General features: G+C 40.5%; 1 protein-coding gene across 1 annotated transcript in view; it reads left to right on the top strand.

Annotated features, from left to right (window-relative positions):
- Positions 1 to 21,976, top strand: part of cdkal1 (CDK5 regulatory subunit associated protein 1-like 1) — a 182,052-nt gene that overhangs the window by 18,663 nt on the left and 141,413 nt on the right. Inside the window, exon 4 of the mRNA XM_008323210.3 lies at positions 9,531 to 9,615. Coding sequence (XP_008321432.1) covers positions 9,531 to 9,615 — 85 coding nt within the window. The remainder of the gene's footprint in view (positions 1 to 9,530; positions 9,616 to 21,976) is intronic.

The following is a 21,976-nucleotide window of genomic DNA, read 5'->3' as shown; positions in this document are numbered from 1 at the left end:
AAGGACTTGTTCAATGACAGACCGTCTGTTGTTCTGACCTGGAACAACAACCGCAGCGTTCCTGAACGCCGTCTCCACTGTAACTGTTTCCCACTGTTTTGCCCCCTTGACCATAAGTTTCTAGTGGAGTTGAACTGAATTGCAAATTGCAGCGTGTCAGATACCGGGGTTGTGCCACTTAAAGGTCATCAACCCAGACTTTTTCCTCTTTTCAACTGGTCTAAATGCTATATTCTTTCTTCAGACGGTGTTAATAATGAGGAGACAATTAATACTGGCTTCCATCTGGGAAGTGAAGGATCGTGTCATGTTTCATCCTGAGCTGTGTGGTAAAAATGAAATCACTGGTACATTACGCTGTCAGTCAGTAACCTCCCAGGCCCCGCTGTCTGCCAGAAACAGCGACTTTTGTGCCCTTGACTCTAATAATGCCTCTCTCACTGTGTGAAATATCTTTCCTCCCTGCACTGATGATCATAATGGTTTTCTGTCTGAGCTGCAGACTCGTGATTGGCCCCAATTACTGCATGAACCCAAGGCTTCAAATCATCCTATCTATGCAAGGTGAAATGCGTAATGGTAAAAATCTATTTAGGCCTGGTTTCCATCCACTGCCTGCATGCGTCTCAATAAATCACAGTTACAGCACATTTAAAATCACAGGGACTCCGCCGCCACATCATTACTTCCCTTTGTTGCACCCTCCTCCCACAATCCCCATGTACAGCATGGACTCTTAAGTCTTTCTTATCAACTCCGGCAGCGATTGTTTCTAAAGTTAACAGTTCATGCACAACTCCTCATATTTCATACTCTTTTTAATTACAAACCCACCACGACTGTTTTTTAAGTTTCCAACTACCGGCTCTCCTTAATGTTCCTCATTGTGAGACGACTTGTAATTAACTGTTTGCGTTTCCCATTTGTGAGTAGTTTCTACTATTTTTAGACCCAGAACAGGACCCAGGTGCAACCTCTTTGTCTACGATCAGATATAGGGAGAGACAGATCGACTCCATCCTCTTGCCCAGTAGAAGCAGAACTTGTGCCATCCAAATTAGCGGTTGGCTTGGCTTGCAGCATTAATCGTTCTTCAGCTCTGGCTGCCTACTATTTTTCACTGAGATACCCCCACTTAATCTTCTAATGCCGGGTCTCTCCCCTGCGCTCTCTTGTTATTTTGTTCTCTTTATGTCTGATCCTCCACATGTTTATCATTCTCCACCTTGTTCCTTTTTTACCTCGTCTTCTCCCAAACTATCTCTATCTCTCTCTGCACATGACTCTACCTCGATCTTCTTTTACACCAAGTACTGTACATGTAGATTTTTACACACAGATGTTTTATGTCCTCCTACTTTCCCAGTCTCTCTTTGTCACATCAACCCAACAACTTAAAACACTACAGTAATACCTTGAGGTACAAGCGCCCCGCCATACGAGTATTTCGAGATACGAGCAAGCCTTTGAGCAAACTTTTGCTTTGAGATACGAGTAAAGTTTTGAGATACGAGCACGCTAACAGACCCCGACGCTAGGTGTCTGGTCAGGTGTTCGTCGACTTCCGTAGGCATTTCCTGCGAGTTTCCCGTATTGTGTTTGCGTTATCAACATGATTTTCTCTCTATTTTGTGCATTGTTCTTTAAAATAGTGAAGAAAGTGAGTGGTAAGGATGGTAGTGAGGAGAAGAAAGGCATGATGGCCATGGAAATAAAGCATAAAATTGACGATAAATATGAGCATGGTGCCCGCTAAAGAAAGAAAAAAGAAATAGGAAAATAAATAAAAGTTAAGTTAATTCTAAGTTTATGTACGTTACGAGCACCTTGAGTTATGATCTCGATCCTAGAACAGATTGTCGTATCTCAAGGTATTATTGTACTAACAATACTTACCTAATGGCAAAATGTCTGACAACTAATATTGTAACTCTTATTGTTGTGGCGATGAATGAACCCTGGCTGTGCACTTCTTGTACACTCTCATACACATACACACACATTTACACACTGCAGTTGCCCTGTAGTTGCATCAGAAGATTAAGTGCTAATGAGAATGAGAGATGTGGTGCTGCTTGTGCAGTTTTCTCCAGTGTCTGCAGAAAGTGTTTAGGAACAGCAGCAAATTAGCCTGAGACTCCCTCTCCCTCCCCTGCAGGAGATGCCATGACTGCTGGTTAAATGCTATGATTATTGTTCTGAATGGAACTCAATTTGTTATTTTATTATTTATTATTATTTTTTACTGCCAGTCTGGATCTCAGGAACGTGCTCAAAGAAAGAGGTTCAGTCGATCAATGTCAGTGGTTTCAGTTTTCTGTCACTCTGAATGCTGTGTGACCTGGGTGGTTGTACAGCTCCATAAACGCTGTGACAAAACTTTAATCCTGTATTATAAATAAATAAATACTTATCTACATTATTTTACATTATTCAGTAGTCTCAAATTTGTGAAATTGGAATAATCTTAGCTACTCAAACATGTTTTCTTTGACCTAAGTTGATAAACAATTTTAATATTCTGAATTTGTCCTTGGAAAAACGCCAATACTGTATTTCTTTTGAGATTTTGAATCAAGATATTTATATGAAAATGTTACTTATTATTAATAACATACAAACCCCTGACTGTTGTTTTCATTGGTCACCTCAAGTGTTAGTGCGTCGTGGTTGGCTGTTTGCTGGCTGTGAGTGAAGGAGAAAGTGTTTGTGTTTGTAGCTGCAGTCGATGTTTCCTTAATGACAGTTGATTGCTTTATCATCCACGGCTGAGTGGTTGCTCATCCTGCTAGACAGATAGACCAACTGTCAAAACCCCAAGGCTCGTGTAAGTGTGTGTTTGTGCATGTGTGTGTGTTTGAGAGAGAGAGAGAGAGAGTATGTGCGTGGGTGAATCCCTGTGTGACTGTGTCCATGTAAAATGCAATAGAAGGTGAAACTTCTGTCCTTTAAGACCCATTCACGATTTCCCACATCAAACATGTGTATACTCCTACACACACACACACACACACACACACACACATCTACATGTGCACTAACACAGCCTTTTTTTCTTCCCTTTTCTCTGAGGAGGAGACCTTTTAGATAGAAGTGCATTCATCAGGGACTGAACCTGTCTCAATCAGACCATGTCCAAGTTGACGTTACGAACCCTCTCACATCACATGTCTGTGAAATAGATGTGTTTGTGTGTTATAGCTGTGGCATATACAGTTCAATTCAACACATCTATGAACATTTACAGTTTACACCTTCAGAGCCACATTGTTTTTTTTTTTCTTGTGGGTTATGGACCCCAGAACCTAGAACAGAATCAGTTAGTATGAAGTTATTTCCTCCTGTTTATTATGGAGTGCAACTTTAAAGTTGGATGAAATCAGAACATCCTTGTAACCTTCCAATACATTCAACATAATTCCTTCAACAATGTTTTTTTCTAGTTGGACTCGTAGCTTCTCAGTGACCTATTTTGCTTTTTATTTCAACTTTTCAAAGAAATAAAATGACCCACTCATTTGGACGTGATTTAAACCTGTTCTAGTCAGCTTCGTGAATTTATTTCCAAACACTTTTAGCAGAGAGTCCTCGTCCTCGTCCTGTCAGTCTTGCATGGCAGTGAGTTACCACGTCCTTGCCAACTTCACTTCCGTGACAGTGATCACTGTATCCGTTTTGTGATGCACAACCCTGTGGACTGGGTCAGTGCCCAGCCCTGCCCTACAGCCCACCTGTCCTGTCAGCCATTTTGCCCGGCGTCCAGCGGCCTGTCCGGTCAACCGATCATCCAGTAAGTCCATGTGGGCCTTGTTAGCTCAGTCAAGTGTATCCATTCACCCCAAAGCCAGCCTTTGCCCCATCACGCTTACCCCTATAAACCACCACCACCATATTCTATCCCAAGGTCAGCCTGCCCCTGTGTGTTTTTTTTCTTCTTCCAATGTGCGTGTGAAAGATGAGGGATGGGGGCAGTGGAGGAGGACGGATGATGTGTTTGAGATGGAGGGTAAAATGGATGGAGGGTAGAAAGCAGAAATAACAGGGGTGAGATGTGGATGTGTGTGCACACATGCATGTATGTGTACTTGTAGGAATGTGAAGGGTGGGGGGGGCTGTATGTATGTGTGGGATGGGAGAAAGTGGGTCATGGTGGGGTCCATGTGTGAAGCACCGAGAACATCACATTGACCCCCCCAAGGCTGCCGTCGGCTTCTTCTTCTTCTTCTTCTCTTTCTTAAACACACTCTTGTTGATACATACTGTAGATGTTTTTGCCTTTGACCTCATATATCATCCACTACAGATAAAGACCAGAGGGGAATCCTACACTAGAGCTGTTTCTGGAAAACCTTGTTATCCCAGTTACACGTTGTTTCACTGTACTCTATATTAGTCTTCTAACATCCAAGGATCAAACGACAGGTAAAACAAAGGAGGCAGTAGTTACAAGTAAGATATGATTTTAGGATTGGAGTATAACTTTGATATTCTGACATTACTATCTGTTCCAGTAGAGCGTTTTTTCCATCACTAAAACCTTTACCGATAACATTACTCCCCTTAAACTTTCTCGCAGCTCCAATGGGACTCCGCTTCAAATCCTAAATCCAAACAGAGACAGCTTCAGTACAACGACTGAAGCCGTGTCTCATGTAGAGTTAAATGTGTCACCACTTAAAAAAACCTAAAACTTATGTAATGTACGTAGAGCTGCTGAGTGACCTGATTGCGTCGTTCTGTTTGAAGTAAAAAAATATGGCAGCAGATGAAGGTGTGTCTCGATGATGTACTGAAAATGTGTCCAGAAAGAGAAATAATTGACAGGAGGTTAATGATTCTGAGAAAGAAACCTTTCAACCCCCCCCCCCATCTCCTCCACTGTACTATAAATATACAAAATGGGACTTTGCTGAACTTCCTGCCTGAAAAAAGCTGCAAAAGACGCCTGATAATCAGTGAGAATGAAACTCCCTGCGGGGAAAAAACAAGTCTGTTTCTAGAGTAATCACCGAAAGAGCTTTACTGGACGACAAAGTATGATTTTGGCAATTTTTTGCAATTACGAAAAGAGCACAAAAGTCATTAGTTATTTACATAACAGCCCTATTTACTGAACACACTCTGGCTGACTCTGCAGCGTTTATAGAACAGCTTTTCTTTGTACAGTCTGGTTCCAGATGAGCCGGTGTACTGCATGTAGACTGACTCTAAAAAGTAGTAAAAGAAGTACCACATATACAAGTATAAAGGGAAAGAAAAAAGAAAATTACACCTCCTGCTGTTAATTAACATTTCTAATGATCTTGTGAACCATTGTCAGTTTAATTCACTCTGATTCACTGTGATTCAGGTCTTCATTTTAAACCCTTTGCTCCATTTTACCTTTATGTTGCTGACTACAGTAAATGTACACAATATTTTACAGATATTGCACTACTTATGACCTGCTCTCAGAGCGGGAATGACCTTATCCACTTCTTCACATACATACACACACCTCCATATGCTTTGGCTCCAGGCCTAACACGTACACACACACACACACATTAGGGTGTTTGTCTCAGCCTCTGGACCCTTTTTTTTTATCAGGCAGAAGATAAAGCAACAGTCTGCACATTCAGTTTCAACAACCAATCACACAAGGGCCTTTGGTCCATGATATGCAAAATTAAACAAACCACTCCCATGCCATTGGCTGCTCCCCCCTACGTATGCAAATAATATGCAAATCTACCTTTTCAGAGATTTCCCCAGAGCAAACTTTCTTTGTGCCACAAATTTATGACTAGAGAAAAAAGTCGAGTCATTGAGTGTTATCTTCTTTGACTTTCCCACACTGACAAACACACCTGCTAGGCCAGGTGAATAACTTGATGATCTGTCATTTGACCTGATAGGGTTTTGTGTTCATATATCATATAATCATTTGTAGCTGCTATTAAGCTGTAATACCGGCGTCGTTTTTCTCTGTTTACATGCAAACATGGAGGCAAACACCTCCCACTGGAGCCAGATTTTTATCTTTGTATTAAGGCACAACAACTTTTGTGATGGAAAGTTTTGAGAAAAGTCCTTCAGTAGTCAGTGATGTTAAAAAATCCAAGTTTATTTCTTTGTTTTATTTTTTGAGAGATTTTAAAAATGTGTGTACTTTCAGGTCTAATACTTGTGCATTGTATATGGCCATGGTACTACAACTGTAGTAGTACCATGGACTGAGGACGATATCAGGATCACAGGATCTGTGGTGTTTGGTATCAGAAATACTTCATTGATCCCAGGGGGCACTGTTGATGTTACTGTTGTACTTGGAAGATAATTTTAAGTTGTCAGAAAAGTTCCGATGTTGAAGTAGCTAAAGTCTATGGAGGTGTTGTTGACCACTCTCTCAGATTGGACCCAGGTACAGAATAAAAGTACCAGAACTGTTTTTGATCTTGGCTAAAGAGGAAGCTTGACATTCTTTTCATGAACTGTGACGACATGGAGACATGGATGTCGTAAAAGTGCTACTGCTCCTTTATATCTCATGTCTGTGGGCCTTGTCATAGTGGGGAGTAAAGCAGGAGTTATAGAATGGTGCTGAAAGAACATGTGAGAGGGAAATGTCAGTCTGGAGGGTGGTGGAGGGAAAAAGCCCTTCAGCTCCTTGAAAACAGTTCCTTGTACCACATGGTCGTGGCTGCCGTAGGTGGAAACTTGGCTCGAAGGCTCACGGAATCATCCCCTGCCTCGATTAAGTCAATGACTGATGGTGGCGTTGACCTCCATTATACTGGCAACAGTAATGGCACTGACAGGCTGCTGCCGATGTGGAATGGGCACAGAGTTCTGCTGCTGACGTTTGACACTGCCAACCTTTTGCCACCAGACAGTGATGGACTGTTCTCCCTCCTTCTGTGTATTGCTGCAGAGGTTGATGCTGGATTAAAAACAGCTGCTGCTGTTGTCACTTCAGACTGAAAGGGCCTTTGAGGCTTAAATCCAAAGAAAAAAAAATCCATTAGCATGGGCATTTGGACAGAATCCATGGCTGCTTTGCTCCACTGGTGAAAAACAAGGATTAGAAATGATGCCACAGCAACAGATGCGTCATCGTGGTAGTAGAAAGACTGTAAAATAAACAAAATGTAGTATCTACATTGTTTTATAACAGACCTTGAAGGTGTGATGCTCCTCACTGTACGATTGGCTGGATATCAGGTGAAAATTGCTGAATTAAATGCTGTGTATGATTCCACTGATGCTGCGTCTGTGTTCAGACCTGTTACTAATGGCCAGTGAGTGAATCGATGCGCTGTGTGCATCTCTACTGTAGAATGAGATTTTATTCATTTGGAATAAACTGAAAATCAATACGTGCTGGTCAGTGTTGACACTGTGGCCGTGGTCATAAATGATTCAGTTTAAGGTAAACACTTAAGATGTGTGTGGAAAAAAATAACTTCTATTCTAGGACGAAAACCAAAGCAGGTCACACCTTGTGTGGTCACACTGCTAATATCACGCGGACTTTGAGCCTCACGCTGTGTATGAAGTTAAAGTGAGACAAATGTTTTAATTCCAATATAATGATAATAACAACACAGTTTGAGTTCAGATCCTTGTGATTTTTTTTTGTACTTCAAGATAAAACCACATTTATTTTTTCCATTGAGGAATTGTGCTTGGACGTATTTAACCTCACTCATCTTAAAACCACATTTATTTTTTCCATTGAGAAATTGTGCTTGGACGCATTTAACCTCACTCATCTGCCGTTGTTCAAGTGTTATAGTTCTCATGGTCGCACTCCTAGCATTATGGTTAAGTTGTGCTGAGTCTGTTGGTTATTTTTATTTTATTTATTTTTTTACTGTGTCCGTGTGAGCATGTGCACGTGTGTTAAATTGATGAAGAGGCTTTTATTGCTGGCCTGAAACCCTCCCTCAGGACAGCGAGCACACAGCTGAGATCAGCCCCAGCAGTGCACTAATGCTGCTTTAATAATCTGAGCTGATACTCACTCATTCATCTTCTCACGTGAGCATCGGTCCCGTTACTGTAGGATGTTTGTTTCTATTTATGTGCATTGATCACATAAGTGCAGCTTTACCTCAACTCTGTAACTATATAAAAAAAAACCACTCTTCTGAATTAACCTGGAGCCACAGCTGTAAATGTCTTCTACAGCAGCAGTGTTTACTAAACGTTGAGCTCGGTGATCGCGCTCCTGTGTTTGTGTGCATGCTTCACTGCAGCTGGGAAACTGATCGGAAGTGAAATACCTGGTTCTCCTCAGCCCCCACCACCACCATGTTAGTGCCAATTCCCCCTGAGTCTACGTGTCTGTGTGTGTGACAGCTCTCCTGGCAGTGCCATGCAGACCCAGCCACATCAACCTGAGGAGCAGTTCAGTGTGTGTGTGGACTAAGATATTTACAAAGCTGTCTGTGTTTACAGTGATTACTATAATATAGTATTAAGAACCCAAGCTCACAGGGTCAGGTGTGTGTGTGTGTGTTTAAAATAAGCCCAGGAATCGGCGACATAAATCACCGGACTGTTCATTTAATAACAATATAAAGAGAAATGGTAATAAAATTATGAGGGGAATTACAGCCACATTTGTCAGTTTGGATCACCATATTTTACATGAGCCCGAAGTGGATGAACTCCAATTCTGTTTTAATAATGATAAGTAAAGGCTGCTGTATGTTTCCCACCATGCCTGGACGGTAATGGTGAAGTATGGAAGGTTCAATCACAGCCACACGGTGTAATTTTATTGGCGCTGTGCTAATATTGTTAGGAGGAAAAAAAGGAGAATAATACATAACCAAAATATAATGGTTAATTCTACATAATGTCATGGTGGGAGTTAGAGGGTCTAATCAAGGTGGATGCTGTGATCCACAGACCACACACTGAATGGTTTGGTATAGATTTAACAGCGGTATGAAAGCACAGTTCATCATGATAAAATATTTATCATTCACATTAACTCAGCCTTCAGCTCATCTCCACCTACTTCACGGTAACAAAAACTGAGAAGAAAAAACTGAAAAAAAAAAAAAACCCTTTTCTTAAACACCAGTGCTCACATACTGTATGTCTACAGAGATAGAAATGTTTGATATCATTGTGATGTCACTCGCGCTGATCAGAACCAGAAATGACTTCAACTTCATGAGTCATTTGATAACGTCTGCATGCAATAATTTCTACCAAAAACACAAATTGTTTGCTAATTAACACTAAATGTGAGATCGTTACAGCGTGACTTACTGAGGTTATTCTTTTGTTGCTCACTGCCGAGTTGTGTTTAAAATACCAATTATTTGTTTCACCTTTTTGGCTCTGTGTGCATTGAATACGGATTTCAAATTATAGCCGTAATACGCTGGTTAATTATATTTAACTTGTTTTTCTTTTTGAAGTTGTAATGGATAATTACTTGCGGTTAACAGTAAAATTACTCTCGTTTTTGAAGTTGTAATGGATAATTACTTAACAGTAAAATTACTCTCTTTCTCTCTTTGTTTCTGCAGACGACCCGACAGAAGCCGACCTGTGGGTACTCAACAGCTGCACAGTGAAAAACCCTGCAGAGGACCACTTCAGGAACTCCATCAAGTAATGGATATTTTTATACTATATTTTCTTCATTGTTATATACTCCAGCCATCCATAAATCAGTTCTTCTGACCTGAAACAATGCAAAGAAGGGCACATTTCATTTTTAATGTACTGATTGCCAGATGGTTTTCTTACATTGTTTATCACTGTAAACAAACCACAATGCAAATTAAGAGTTAATTAGAACGAGAAAATTCAGATTTGGTTTTGTCAAACCACCTCGTTTAGCCTAAAAGGTTATTGCGGACGTTTTTGATAACATGACTTCTTCTGTACAAAATTCAAATTAATTCTGCATTGTTTTTTTTTTGCATTGGTCGAATGTCATTTTCCACCTCTTCACTTTTCCACCGATTTTAGCTGCGCTGCTAAAATAATGAAAGGGAGAAAAAAGAGAGAGACGTAGGCACAGAAATTAGCATAAACACACAGAAATTAAGCTGGAAACTGTTTTACATTTTGATTAATTTCCTTCCATCAGGGATACACACACACACACACACACACACACCTGGCGGGTGTGCTTCCTTGATAACGAGTGAAAACAGCTCAAGTCACAGGGTGCTTCTCTGTGTAAAAATCTGAACAGCTTTTTTCCGTGGTGTTGTGAAGGCACGTCGTCGGGGAAGGACAAGCATTCAATTCAACCGCTTTTCAATCTGCACAAGTCAAAGATTTACCGTCTGCAGCTTTTTAAACACAAATCCTCTCTTTGTGTTGCATGATAATACTGCCGCTCAAACAAAACATGCCTTTTAAACTTGTTACCTTGAGTTTTTCTACCCAGTTCTTGCATTTTGGCTTCTTCACCAACGTATGAATTGATTAAATGTAGAAAAGAAAAAATATTCCGTAATGAAGTGATTGTGCTAGGTCCCATTGTCAGAGCTTCTACATTTGGACACCCCACCCCGAAAGTTACTTCTCTAAATAAACTCATCACTGACATTTGAAGGATTTTTAACTTTTTTTTTTATAGCTTTCATAGAAAATAAAAAAGTAAAAGAAAATGGTGTAAACAGTCCAGGGTGTACAGTGTGACCTGGACAACTCGATCTGTGCCGTCTTCCTGTCCTTTGGGCTGCAGCTTCTGAGAGTGGTTCTTTTCACTCTCAGTCTTTCTGTCAGGCCAATTTTCCTGTGAAGAATTTCTTCAATTAAAATGCACAAAGTAATAACACACTTCAGAACTCGAATGCCTTGCTGGTTGATGCCGGAGTTTTTCTCCGACTGAAAATCACCCAGCTGTAATGCTAATGCAATTAATGTTCTATTCACAGAGGAGGTTGCACACATGTCTGTGCACACACATAAGGAACAACAACTTTTTTTTTCATGCCTTTTTTTTTTAACCTTCTACTTTCATGATTAGAAAGTAGAAACAGCAAACAGGTCCTTCTGTTTGATGCCATTTGTTGTTGTTTTTTCAGTTGTATAAAGGCAGTCTACAACTGGAAAAACGGCAGATAGCGAGACATAGAGAAGAGAAGTTTTGTACATATGAAAAAAAATACATCTTAATTAAATATCGTGCATAAAATATATCGATATATCATAAATTTGTCATAAATACTCAGTATGTCGCCCACCCAGGATTTATATAATCAACCTTCATTATTCCGATGTTGCACTTTTGATGACATTCCTGGCATGTTTTAAAATGTATAAATTACAACTTTGTTTTTATGACATTGAGCTAAATGTAGTTCTTTTATCGTGTTGCGACAATTTTCACATCCAGGCAGAACATGTATTCCGATGTTGCACTTTTGATGACATTGTTAAACACAAGTTAAACACAGCCTGAAACAGTTCTGTCTGTTGTTCTATTATAAGTAAATGCACTTTATTAATTATGCTGCAGGCATGCTTCTATGAGCTAATAAAAACAACAGTAATAACATGTGTTATACAGGAATTATACACTTAGGGAATTCTGCACATTATCTTTTTTTTTGTATCTTTCCACACAACTGTAATTTGAGTTTCTTCAAGCGACGTGTTTAACATTCACTGCCAACCTCTTCCATCCATCAAAGTGGTTGAACATCAGAAACTGAACATTTGAAGCCACATCTGAATGCTGAGAAGTAAATTAACAATTTATATTTGGGTGTGCATCAGTGTGTTTAAAACACTAAAATCTATAGTGTAATTCAGTGTCAGGGACCTTGTAGATCAATGAGTGTGGAATGCATTACAGAAACATTTGCTCAGCAGCATGTAATTAAACTGCTCTCTCTCTCTCTTTCTTCTCTCTGTTGGTTTTCTCCACTTGGCTGTCTTTAGTTATTGCTATGATCAAGGGAATGTATGCTTAACAAATTAGAAGTCAGTCCGGAGTTCTGCTCTTCTGTTTTCAAAATACACCAATTCCCACATTATATTTACATTAATTTCAACGCAAATTTAATATTCATGAACCAGCCATAAGAAAGGAAAGAAATCATTAATGTTAATTGAATAGGGACACACAACACAGAACAAAATGTTGGAAGAACTCCAAAGTGTTTTGTTCCGTACTTAGACTGTGTGTTTATCACAGATGCGTAGGCTCAGCCCTGACTACGCATTGCGCCCCCTGGCTACAGGGCGGTCTGCGGGGCTGCTGTTGACATGGCGTTGTCTTGGTGGTGTTGAGTGTTTTCCAATATTTCAAGGCCGTTGATCCCAGATCCCAAGTTGCTGAAAGTGCAGTGGAAACTGACTAAAAGTTAGCCGATTTTTTTTCTGGGCCTCCAGGCTTTAAACTTCACAACACAGCAGTGGAAGTTGAACTGTAATATTGCCATGTTTAAGGATGTCCTTTGTCCAGTTAGTGTTCGAACTCCTTCAAAACTTTTCTGTTGAAAACTGGTTTCAGCAGCCAGAGTAACACTCCTGCTGCTGTTCCTCCGTGCAGTTACAGGTGGTGGACGTGTTACAGCCTGAGCCAACGTCTGTAGGCCAAGTGATTTTATGTCATTGATTTCTGGCCACATATTTACCAGAGGCAAAAGGTCATGGCTGGTAAATAAAATCAATCGGCAGTGAACCAAAATTTACATATGTTATCTGCAGCCCTAATTTTTCACCCTGTCAAAGACCGCACCAGGATAGAACCAAGAAGGCGAGTTTGTTCGTACACAACATTCAGATGTGTCCCTGGGCAAGACACTTAATCACAAACTGCTGCTGTGGCTGTGCCAGCAGCATGTATGATTAAGCAGTATCACATGAGGGGGAGACTCGTTGTAATGAATAATATCAACGAGAGCGAGAATACGTTCACTGCATTAATAATGTTCGGCGAGAGAGCGCAAAAGGTACCGCTACATGACACTACTTTGTCATTAACTGAGCAGAAGTCACTTGGTAATTAATAGTAGTAAGTATCAGATCAGACTTGTTAATTTAATCAGTTTCTCTTTTAATTCTGTACATATATGAAATACACATATTTGACAGACTGAGACTGGGGAAGCACGGTACAAGAGGAGAGCACGTCCCTGCACACTAACGTACATTACTGTATAGACCGGAGTAGACTGCTACATCACTACTCCTCCTCTCAAATGCTCTCCAGTTGCATTTTAGTGAGCTTTGAGACCCGTTGTGGAGAGTGTAAATCTCTCCTGCTTCAGTTCCTAAACGGTGGCTATGTGCAAAGGCAATATTGTTACTGCAGGACTGTGGACAGAGCTATTCTCAGCTGACTCTGTCAAGTATTTTTGTTGGTTACAAAAATGCATTTTTTGTTTCAATTATCCAGGATTATTTATATATATATGTATATGTGTGTATATGTATATATGTATGCATATATATGTATATATGTGTATGTGTATATATGTATATATATATATACATGTGTGTATTTATATATATACATATATACACACATACATATATGTATATATATACATACATATATACCGTATATACTATATATATATATGCATAAATATACCTACATATATCCTGTATATACTGCATCTATATAGTCGTCAACGATGGATGTATATGTACACATCGATGTATGTGAGTGTGTGTGGGTGAATAGCAGCACTGAAGTGTAAAATGCACTGAGTGGTCATCAAAGCAGAGAAGCTCATATAGAAGCAGCTCATTTTCAGATCAGTCAAAAGTCTGACATTAATACATGGGGGTGTTTGGCCCGACTACATGTAGTTTTAAATTAACTGACACACTGGAAATGACTGATATTAAGGCCTGGAGTGTTTCCTTTTCATCATGACATGACAGCAAGGTACAGTATAAACAATTTGAATCTGCAGTGACCTTTATATGTTTACTAAGGGCAGTTGTAGTGACCTTTATATGTTTACTAAGGGCAATTGTTGCTCCGCACACACACACTCACACAACAACCGCAGACGTGCACACACAGCTTGATGCCTGCAGCTGGTTTTGTTTGTTTCAACCCAGGGATTGACATTTAATCTGTTGGTCCTACGGGGCATTAGCCTAGATTTTGGGCTATGTTCAGGCATTGAAATAGTCCCCGCAGAGACATGAGCTGAAGGTAGAAAAGTAATAAACACAGCCAGGGGTTTCTTGGAGTGCTGCTCAGTTCATCTGGTGCCTCTGTATTCTCTGAACCCTAACTCTGGTACAGTTTTATTTTTGAACCAATTATGTTGACAGGACAGTATTGTACATTCTTTTTTTTATCTATTTATTTATTTTAATACATTCCACATCTACTGGGAGGATGTTTAAAGCTAAGCTGTACCTAAAAAGATAATGAAGGATAGCTGATAAAAAAACAACAATCATGACAAACTAACTGTCCAGAGATAATTGAAGACCTAATAGTTGTGATTTTTGACACAACGAGTGCATGAATCATTAAACGAGCCCTAACTTGAGCCTCAAAATCACTTCATGTGTAAAACTGCTAAGTAAGGCCAAAGGCTAGCTCATCAATCTCAAGAGTTGTGGTATACTTAGTCACATTCTGTGTTTAACTTGGTCAGAAGAATAGATGTTTAAGATTCATGGAATTCCTGACTGTGATTTTCTGCCCAACAACAGTGAGTTATAGCTGTTTGGATAATTGACTGGCCTGTTTCCACGTCGCCTGAAGAAGCACTTCTACCTGTAATGCCACTGTTCACCAGCAGTGGCTCACTCTGAAAATGTAGCCATCCTTAGCCTTTGATTTAAATTTTCTCACACCCAGATAAGAAATAGTCTGTGGTTGATACAATGAGGAATCTCCTGGGAAACAAAAAAAAAATAAAATAAAAATAAAATTTCCAACAACTGTAATATTTTAAAAAGAGTGGAGAAAACATTTTTTTAAACATTCAAATACAACAAACACCTTTTCTCCCCTTGTGCTTAACTTGAGACAATCAAGAGACAAAGTATTGACTGGTAGCAGCTATGTGTTAGCCATGTGCTAACAGTAAGGTAACATGTTTACCATAATGTCTAATAGGCAGGTAATGGTAACAATGGTGTGAGAAGGTATGAAGACAATACAGAGCTTTTTAGGGACTTTTCTTTCATTGCAGTTTGACAGATGGACCCTGAAACCCTTAGAGGTTCTTGGGTTGTTTTGATTTTAGGTGTAAGCCGTCATGTGATCTTAACCTGCTCACCAACATAATTTCATTCACACAGATGGTTGTGTGTGTGTGTTCTATATCTGTGTCACTGACTTCCTCACAAACAACCTGTCACATCTGCTCTAGGAAGTGGATTTGAATGCACGGCTCAGCACAGTGTGGTGCTGTGGTATTTGAGTCCGAGTGTGTCTGCACTTCACTGCGTACGGCTCAAAAGCATGTGTGCTCACAGTATGGATCCAACGACTCCAGCCAACTGCCTATTAGACCTACCTTCAACCTGGCTGCCCTTGCTTTTTTACTCACGCATAGAACTTTCTCCAAACACCATAGAAATCCAAGTGTTTCTATATATTGAGGGATTTTAAGGTGTTTCTTTTTCCATCATACTTTATATGCTGCACCTAAAAAAAATTGGATAAGGAAAGTGATGTAGGTTTGTTTGCTTTGTCTTCATTATGGTTTTCTGGCTAATAAACAGACTACAAATTCTGCCAAAATGTGGGTAAGATCAAACCTGCAGAAAAACAAACTGCTATTCCTCAGTGTCCTTGTTTTGTTCCGACTTCAGGGACGTATTTGCATGAATGGTCCCTGAAATAAATGGCTGCATAATCACAGCCTGTCACATGGCGGCTGTCTTCATAAGGTCCTCCTCAAATACAAGTCACAATCTGCTGCTGCCTTTCATCCCTTCAGACAGCCCGGCTATTTAGGCACCCTACTGGGCTCCAGCCTTTTCTGCTGATCCCAGACTCTGGATTTAATCCATACGAGGCCAAGTTAATATAGGACTGAAGATAAAGGCTGGACCTTTTAACCCGGTGCTTTGCAAGAGATTCAGTTTAGTTGAATTTGAAGTTCAATTTTGTGAACGGATTAGGTTTGAGTTTTGGAGTCTTCAAAAAAAGAGTCTCATAAATATTTAAAACGGTCAACCTTCAAAACAATTTTTAGAAGGCTAAATGTAAAAACCCTATAAATGCCTTGCTAGTTTATTTCTTGTATGTTTTTGCCCATAAAAACCCACTAGGAAAAAAAAGAAAAACCCATGAAATACATCTTTTGTAGCAAAGATTTTTAAATTTGGTCGCTAAACGACAAAAGATGGTTGGAACTATGTTGTACTACATAGCCTGTTAGCTTATTTTATATAACTTTGAGTATACTGTGCTTATACCTCATCAGCTCTTTTGTAGATATTGTATCTATTTTTATATTTTGTAGCAATCATATCATTTAAAATATAGGACCGAACTAGAACTCTTGTCAAATAGAGGAATAATCCCCATAGAGGATTGGATTTCACAGGTGTACTGTGCTGCAGTATTACCTTTTTCCTAGGCCAGTGGAGGCATCGTTGTCCCATCTCTGATTGGTTTAATTTACCTGAACAAGCAGGATATGTTATAACAGCAAATGCATGAATAAGAGTCTGTGCTCTTTGTTTGCCCCTGTGGCAGTTAAACCCTGGCCCTGCCCCATATGGTAAAAGACAGAGCTACAGGGCAGGTTCCTCTATAACTAGATATCATGTGGGGGCCTCATGAAATTGATTGAGGGGCTCCATGCGGCCCACGGGCCATGAGATTGAGACCTTTGACATAAATGATCGGAGCCTGGGCAGAAAGATTGGCCCATATATACTTGTCAGTGTTTGGACCCCAAACAATGACAAGTAAAAATTAGGTCTGTATTGACTGGGCGAGTTCACAGCCCAAGTCAAAATGGTGCTAGATTATGACAGAGGTGTTTGGAATACTGCTCTCAATCCTCTCAGTTCAGAAGGCCGGGCCAATAAAACCCCTAAAACTGATCCCCGTTTGCTTGAAAAAGGTTGTTAAGACGTCGGCTCTGAACCTGTATCTGTTCCGTTATTGACGGAATACTGTTGTGACAGTGTGTCATTAAGTTTTCCTCAGGCTGTCGATGAAAACAGATGTCAATAATAATATCACAGCTTTGTTATTTTGCTTCATGTTTCACTGATAGATCGGCCTAAATCACAGTGTGTGTGTGTGTGTGTGATTACACACAGGTCGCCACTGTATGTCACTGTTACCACTTTCCAATCCAGTAAACTTCAACAGAACAGCTTTGTATTATTCATTTTTACATATAGTAGCTATTCAATTTAATCACAAAGGAAATGTTCTATCCATCATTTCAATATCTGTTTTTATTAGTTGCTGCTCTGACATGTTTTCATTACAAAGTTGTATCTAATGCTGCATTGCTGGAAGTGCGTGTCTTAGGATGCATGACAAGGAAGAGTATTGGGAAATAAACACAGCCGGTACCAGGAGGAGACAAAGGACGGCGCCACCTGTGATTTGTCATGTCTTATATGAAAGTGTTGAAATATGTTTTGATGGAAGGACAGAGTAGAAATCTGAAAAAAAAAGATGATTTGGCCTACGGAGTGTATTAGTTTGTGTTGTTCTAGAAGGTGAGCTTCACACTGCTGAGGGATTGTGGTTGTAATGCTCATTATGTTGTTTGATAAATCTGCACTGATCCTTTGGAAAGGTCACACGGAGGGAGTCAGAGGTCACATAAGGGGTTCTGGAGGTCGTGCTCTCATCAGTTGGTGATGAATCACCGGGCTGTGTGAGTGGGGCTTTGCACACACAAATACATACACATACACACACGCACCCACAAATAAATAAATAAATATATATGTATATATACGGAGGTGTCAGATTATATGTGCTGGAGCAAAGATACATTGATCAGTGAAACTTAGTGTAAAGTCCAAACAGAAGGTCATCACCTGAGTTTGAAGCCATGCATCGTCCATAATGGGGTTTTGTTTAGTTGGGTGAAAATGATTCATCGCTGTTTGTCGTTAAGATGTAACGGCCATAATGCAGTTCACAGCACAGTTGTGTCATGAAGGAACTCTTCACCTTTGGCTTCTCTCTATTATATATATATTTTCTCTCTCTCTTTTTGCTCCAGTGTTTACATCTGAATCTATCACTTTCCAATTTTGAAGATGGGGGAAGAGACCCACTGGTCCAAACCCTACAAATAATATACAGGAGAGAAAGAGGGCGTTTCTAATCAATAACATGAAAGGCGCCGTTTGGTAGAAAGTTATTTCCCATGATGACCGCCTGTATGTGTGTGTGCCTTAGGATCTGTGTGTTTTCCCTTCAGGCATGTGGGAGGCCAGGCTTTGGCCTCCCAGGGCCCTGCATGCCACTTTAGTGACAGGTGAAAAATGATGACACACACACACACACAGACACACACAGACAGATACTCACCAGACCTAAAGATATTCAGAGATCCTCACCTCCTGCTTTAACACTTGCTTTTGTCTACATTGTCACAGTGTTCACTTGGGTCTTGGCGTTTGCTTCATGTTACTTTCAACAGACATCTGTGGGTGTTGGACCCAGTGTGACAAATTAAAGCATCTGTCAGCTAAAGGTTAAGTTGTTCACCAGTTTGACTTTTTTCCTGCAAATCGGCCTCAGTATTGTCAGAACCACGGCCCCTGAAAGAACATGGTGTTCTCTGCGGATATTTGAAGTACTATGTTGTAAATATGTTTTCTGATTTTGTTGTATAGTGTTTGCCTTGATTTGTATCATGGAGGAATTTTACCTTTAATGTAAATAGTCTCATATGTAGCAATAATTGGCTTTTTTTTATATGGCGTTACAAAAACGCGTTGAATTTTTTCCCACATAGAAAAACATATAATGTATCTTTAAAAAACAAAAAAAGAAAGAAAGAATGATTACTTAAATGATGCACATTTTGAACAGGTGAAACACAGGTGTAATTTAAATGTTTTTGTAATATTGAAGAGATGAAAAATAGGCAGATTTTCTCATCGTGATTGAAGTTTGTCACACGAAAGTTGAAACTTCACTGAAGTGGTCTTGTTAAAGCATGTGTGTGAATGTGCTTCGGTGCGGCCCAGCGTAATATAAATTTAATTCGAAACTGATGACCTTGATATCTTGGCAGCAGCATTCTCAAATCTTATAGTAATGAGGCGCATTAAGTTGAATTTACAGCCAAAGAGACAAATGAAGACAAATTACAGTGGAGGAGGGGAACGAAGACGAGCGAGAGAAGAGAGATTAAAAGATGGATGGAACATGGAGTAAATGAGAATCAGGTTATTTTCTTCCTAATTGATGAAAGCAAAGGGCCCACCAGAGTCATTTTGATTCCACTTTAATTAAGTTTAGTTATTTTGAACAAGTAACATATTCCTCATTGGGGGGTAGTAGAGAGTGGAAGTGAGGAGGGGTGTCTGAGTGCTGGATGCTGATGTGTTTCTCTGAGGTGCTCTGGTTATCTCCTACAGGTAATTTTTCTCCCAGCAGGCGGTGACAGGCTTCCACAAGGTCACACCATTACCTCTGTCAGTCTCTCATCCTCTGCCTCACTCACTCGCCTTTCTCTTTTACACTCTCACACACTCTGCTACCTCTAGGTTTAGGGTTTTTTTTTTCCACCATCTCTCACCCAATTTTTTTGCACCTTCTGCCATGTAATTTCTCTTCTCCCGCTCCTCTTGTCTCCAGTGTCATGGGTCAGCTCCCTGGGCCAGGGAGAGATCTTTGCATGCCGTTGTTTGTATGGCCATGTCAGCATGTCACTTTTCAAAAATCTGAGGTCAGCTGACCATGACTCATGTCCGTCTGTCTGTGTGTGTGTGTGTTTGTGTGTTTGTGTCTCTGAGGCCATTTTTCAATGAACCAAATCATTTCTTTCTGCCAGGTACATGACATCACATTCTTATGTGTTCATATTTTTTGGTAATTTTTTCAAAAGAATTTGGTGTATTATAAAAAAGGCTGTATAACTGCAGGTGACATGGATTAATGTCATGGTCTGTTCAGGGTTCACCAAATATTATTGTCGGAGCAAGAGAATTTTTGTAGACAGCCACTGCTGGAGGTCAGACATGCAGATAAGAAGTTCTAGAAGGTGAGCTGCACACTGCTGAGGGATTGTGGTTGTAAGGCTCCTTATGTTGTTTGATAAATCTGCACTGATCTTCAATAGGGGGCACCACACAATATTTCACCTTTGATCTTCACTATTTTATGAATGCTATAAATAATGTATTAAACTTTGTGGCTAAAAGGTCTGTGAATTGTATTAGTACAACATTTGGATTTGATTTGTGTGTTGACAACTCTGTCTTAACACGGAACTGAATGTCAAGACATCGTGTTCTACGTTTTAGGATACTGTTACGAAGCTGTTACAAAGTGTCACATGGGCGTGATTTGAACTTGATCGACCGTACATATAATTTAAGCTCAAAACAATTAGTTGACGATCAAAAATAGCAGACGACTAAATGACTTCACTTGTTGCTCTCGTGTGGTTTCAGTTTTCCATTGTGGCTTTACCTTTGTCGAACAGTGAGCTGTGAATAACTCAGTTTAATTAGTTTCTGTCTTGTGAAAACTATCATTAAAGGAGGAGAGAAAAGGTGCAGAGTATGTAACCATGTCGGTGTCAGCCGCCTCTCTGACTGTAGCGTGTTAAAAGGCTGTACATTTTCACCTCGACAGGTGTGTTGTTAGTCTGACAAAGGTATATTGTCGCGCTAAATTGGTGCACCGGTGTGTAACGTGACACCCGGGCACCGGTTGGACCAGTGTACCACCCATCACTAATCCCTATTTAATAAGCAGTGAATGTAATGAACCATTAGTCACTCGCGCTGCCGTACGTTTACTTCAGCGGCTCTTCCAACGTGTTTGAATCTGACTTCTTCATCTGGCCGTTCAAACTCCCGACATTGACAGAAACCTCTCTGTCCTTGGCTCTCAGGTCTCGTTGGGTTGACATTGTTACTCAAAGCGAGGGGAATGTCAGTGTGAGACGTGGACGATCTGACAGATGGCATACGGAGAGTTTCACTCTGACCTTCTGCTCACCTGTGCTGACACCGGCGCACATGCAACACCTGCTGCTCCACCCTCACCCTTTCTCTCTCTCTCTGTGTGTGTGTGTGTGTGTCTCGCTTTTTCTGAACTAACTACTGTCTCTTAAAAAAATACTGGCAGTAATGCGAGATTGTACCCCCCAAACCCCCCTCCTCTCTGTGTGTCTTTCCAGTCGGGACATGTCTTTAAAGTAAGAATGGCTATAATGCACACTTATTGACAGTGTGTGTGTGAGTGTGTGTGTGTGAGATAGTGTGCGTCTGAGAGCTTGAGAGACTGGTTGACTGACTCAGCTGGCAGGTGTGTGTGTGTGTGTGTGTCAGCACACCAGCTGCTGTGTTCCTATCAAGCATCTTTAGTTACACACAGAGGGATTTGACACTGAACCAAACCCTGTGATGCTGAAACATAATCAGCTTGGATCCATTCACCAACAGCCAAACACACACAGGATGCAGCAGAACTTTGGCCTGCGCAGATATTACAGAGATGTGCATTCAGAAGCGCCGTCACATGTGCTCCCACCGTTCTGCTCATCGGGTCATCGGCCAATTACGACACTGTGGAGAAGCGCCGTCTCTTGTTGACATTTGCGTACGGCTAATGATAGGTTATTTGTGTAGTGTCTAGACAAAGGGAGGTGAGAAGGGCACAGCAGCACCGAGGTGCCCGTAAAGTCTGATTCCTGCTAATGCAAATAGACGTCCAAAAAAGTACAACTGGTCCTGACTCTGATGATGTGGAGAATCTGGACCAGAGTGAAGTAGGACACGGGTGTCAAACTCATTTTCACTGGGGGAATCACATCATCAATGAAGGGACGGGTGTAACTGTGAGACTGTATGGATT

Source organism: Cynoglossus semilaevis, chromosome 13, assembly GCF_000523025.1.
Source record: "Cynoglossus semilaevis isolate Cse_v1.0 chromosome 13, Cse_v1.0, whole genome shotgun sequence".
NCBI lineage: Eukaryota > Metazoa > Chordata > Actinopteri > Pleuronectiformes > Cynoglossidae > Cynoglossus > Cynoglossus semilaevis.
This window is presented reverse-complemented; position numbering and strand designations above follow the sequence as displayed.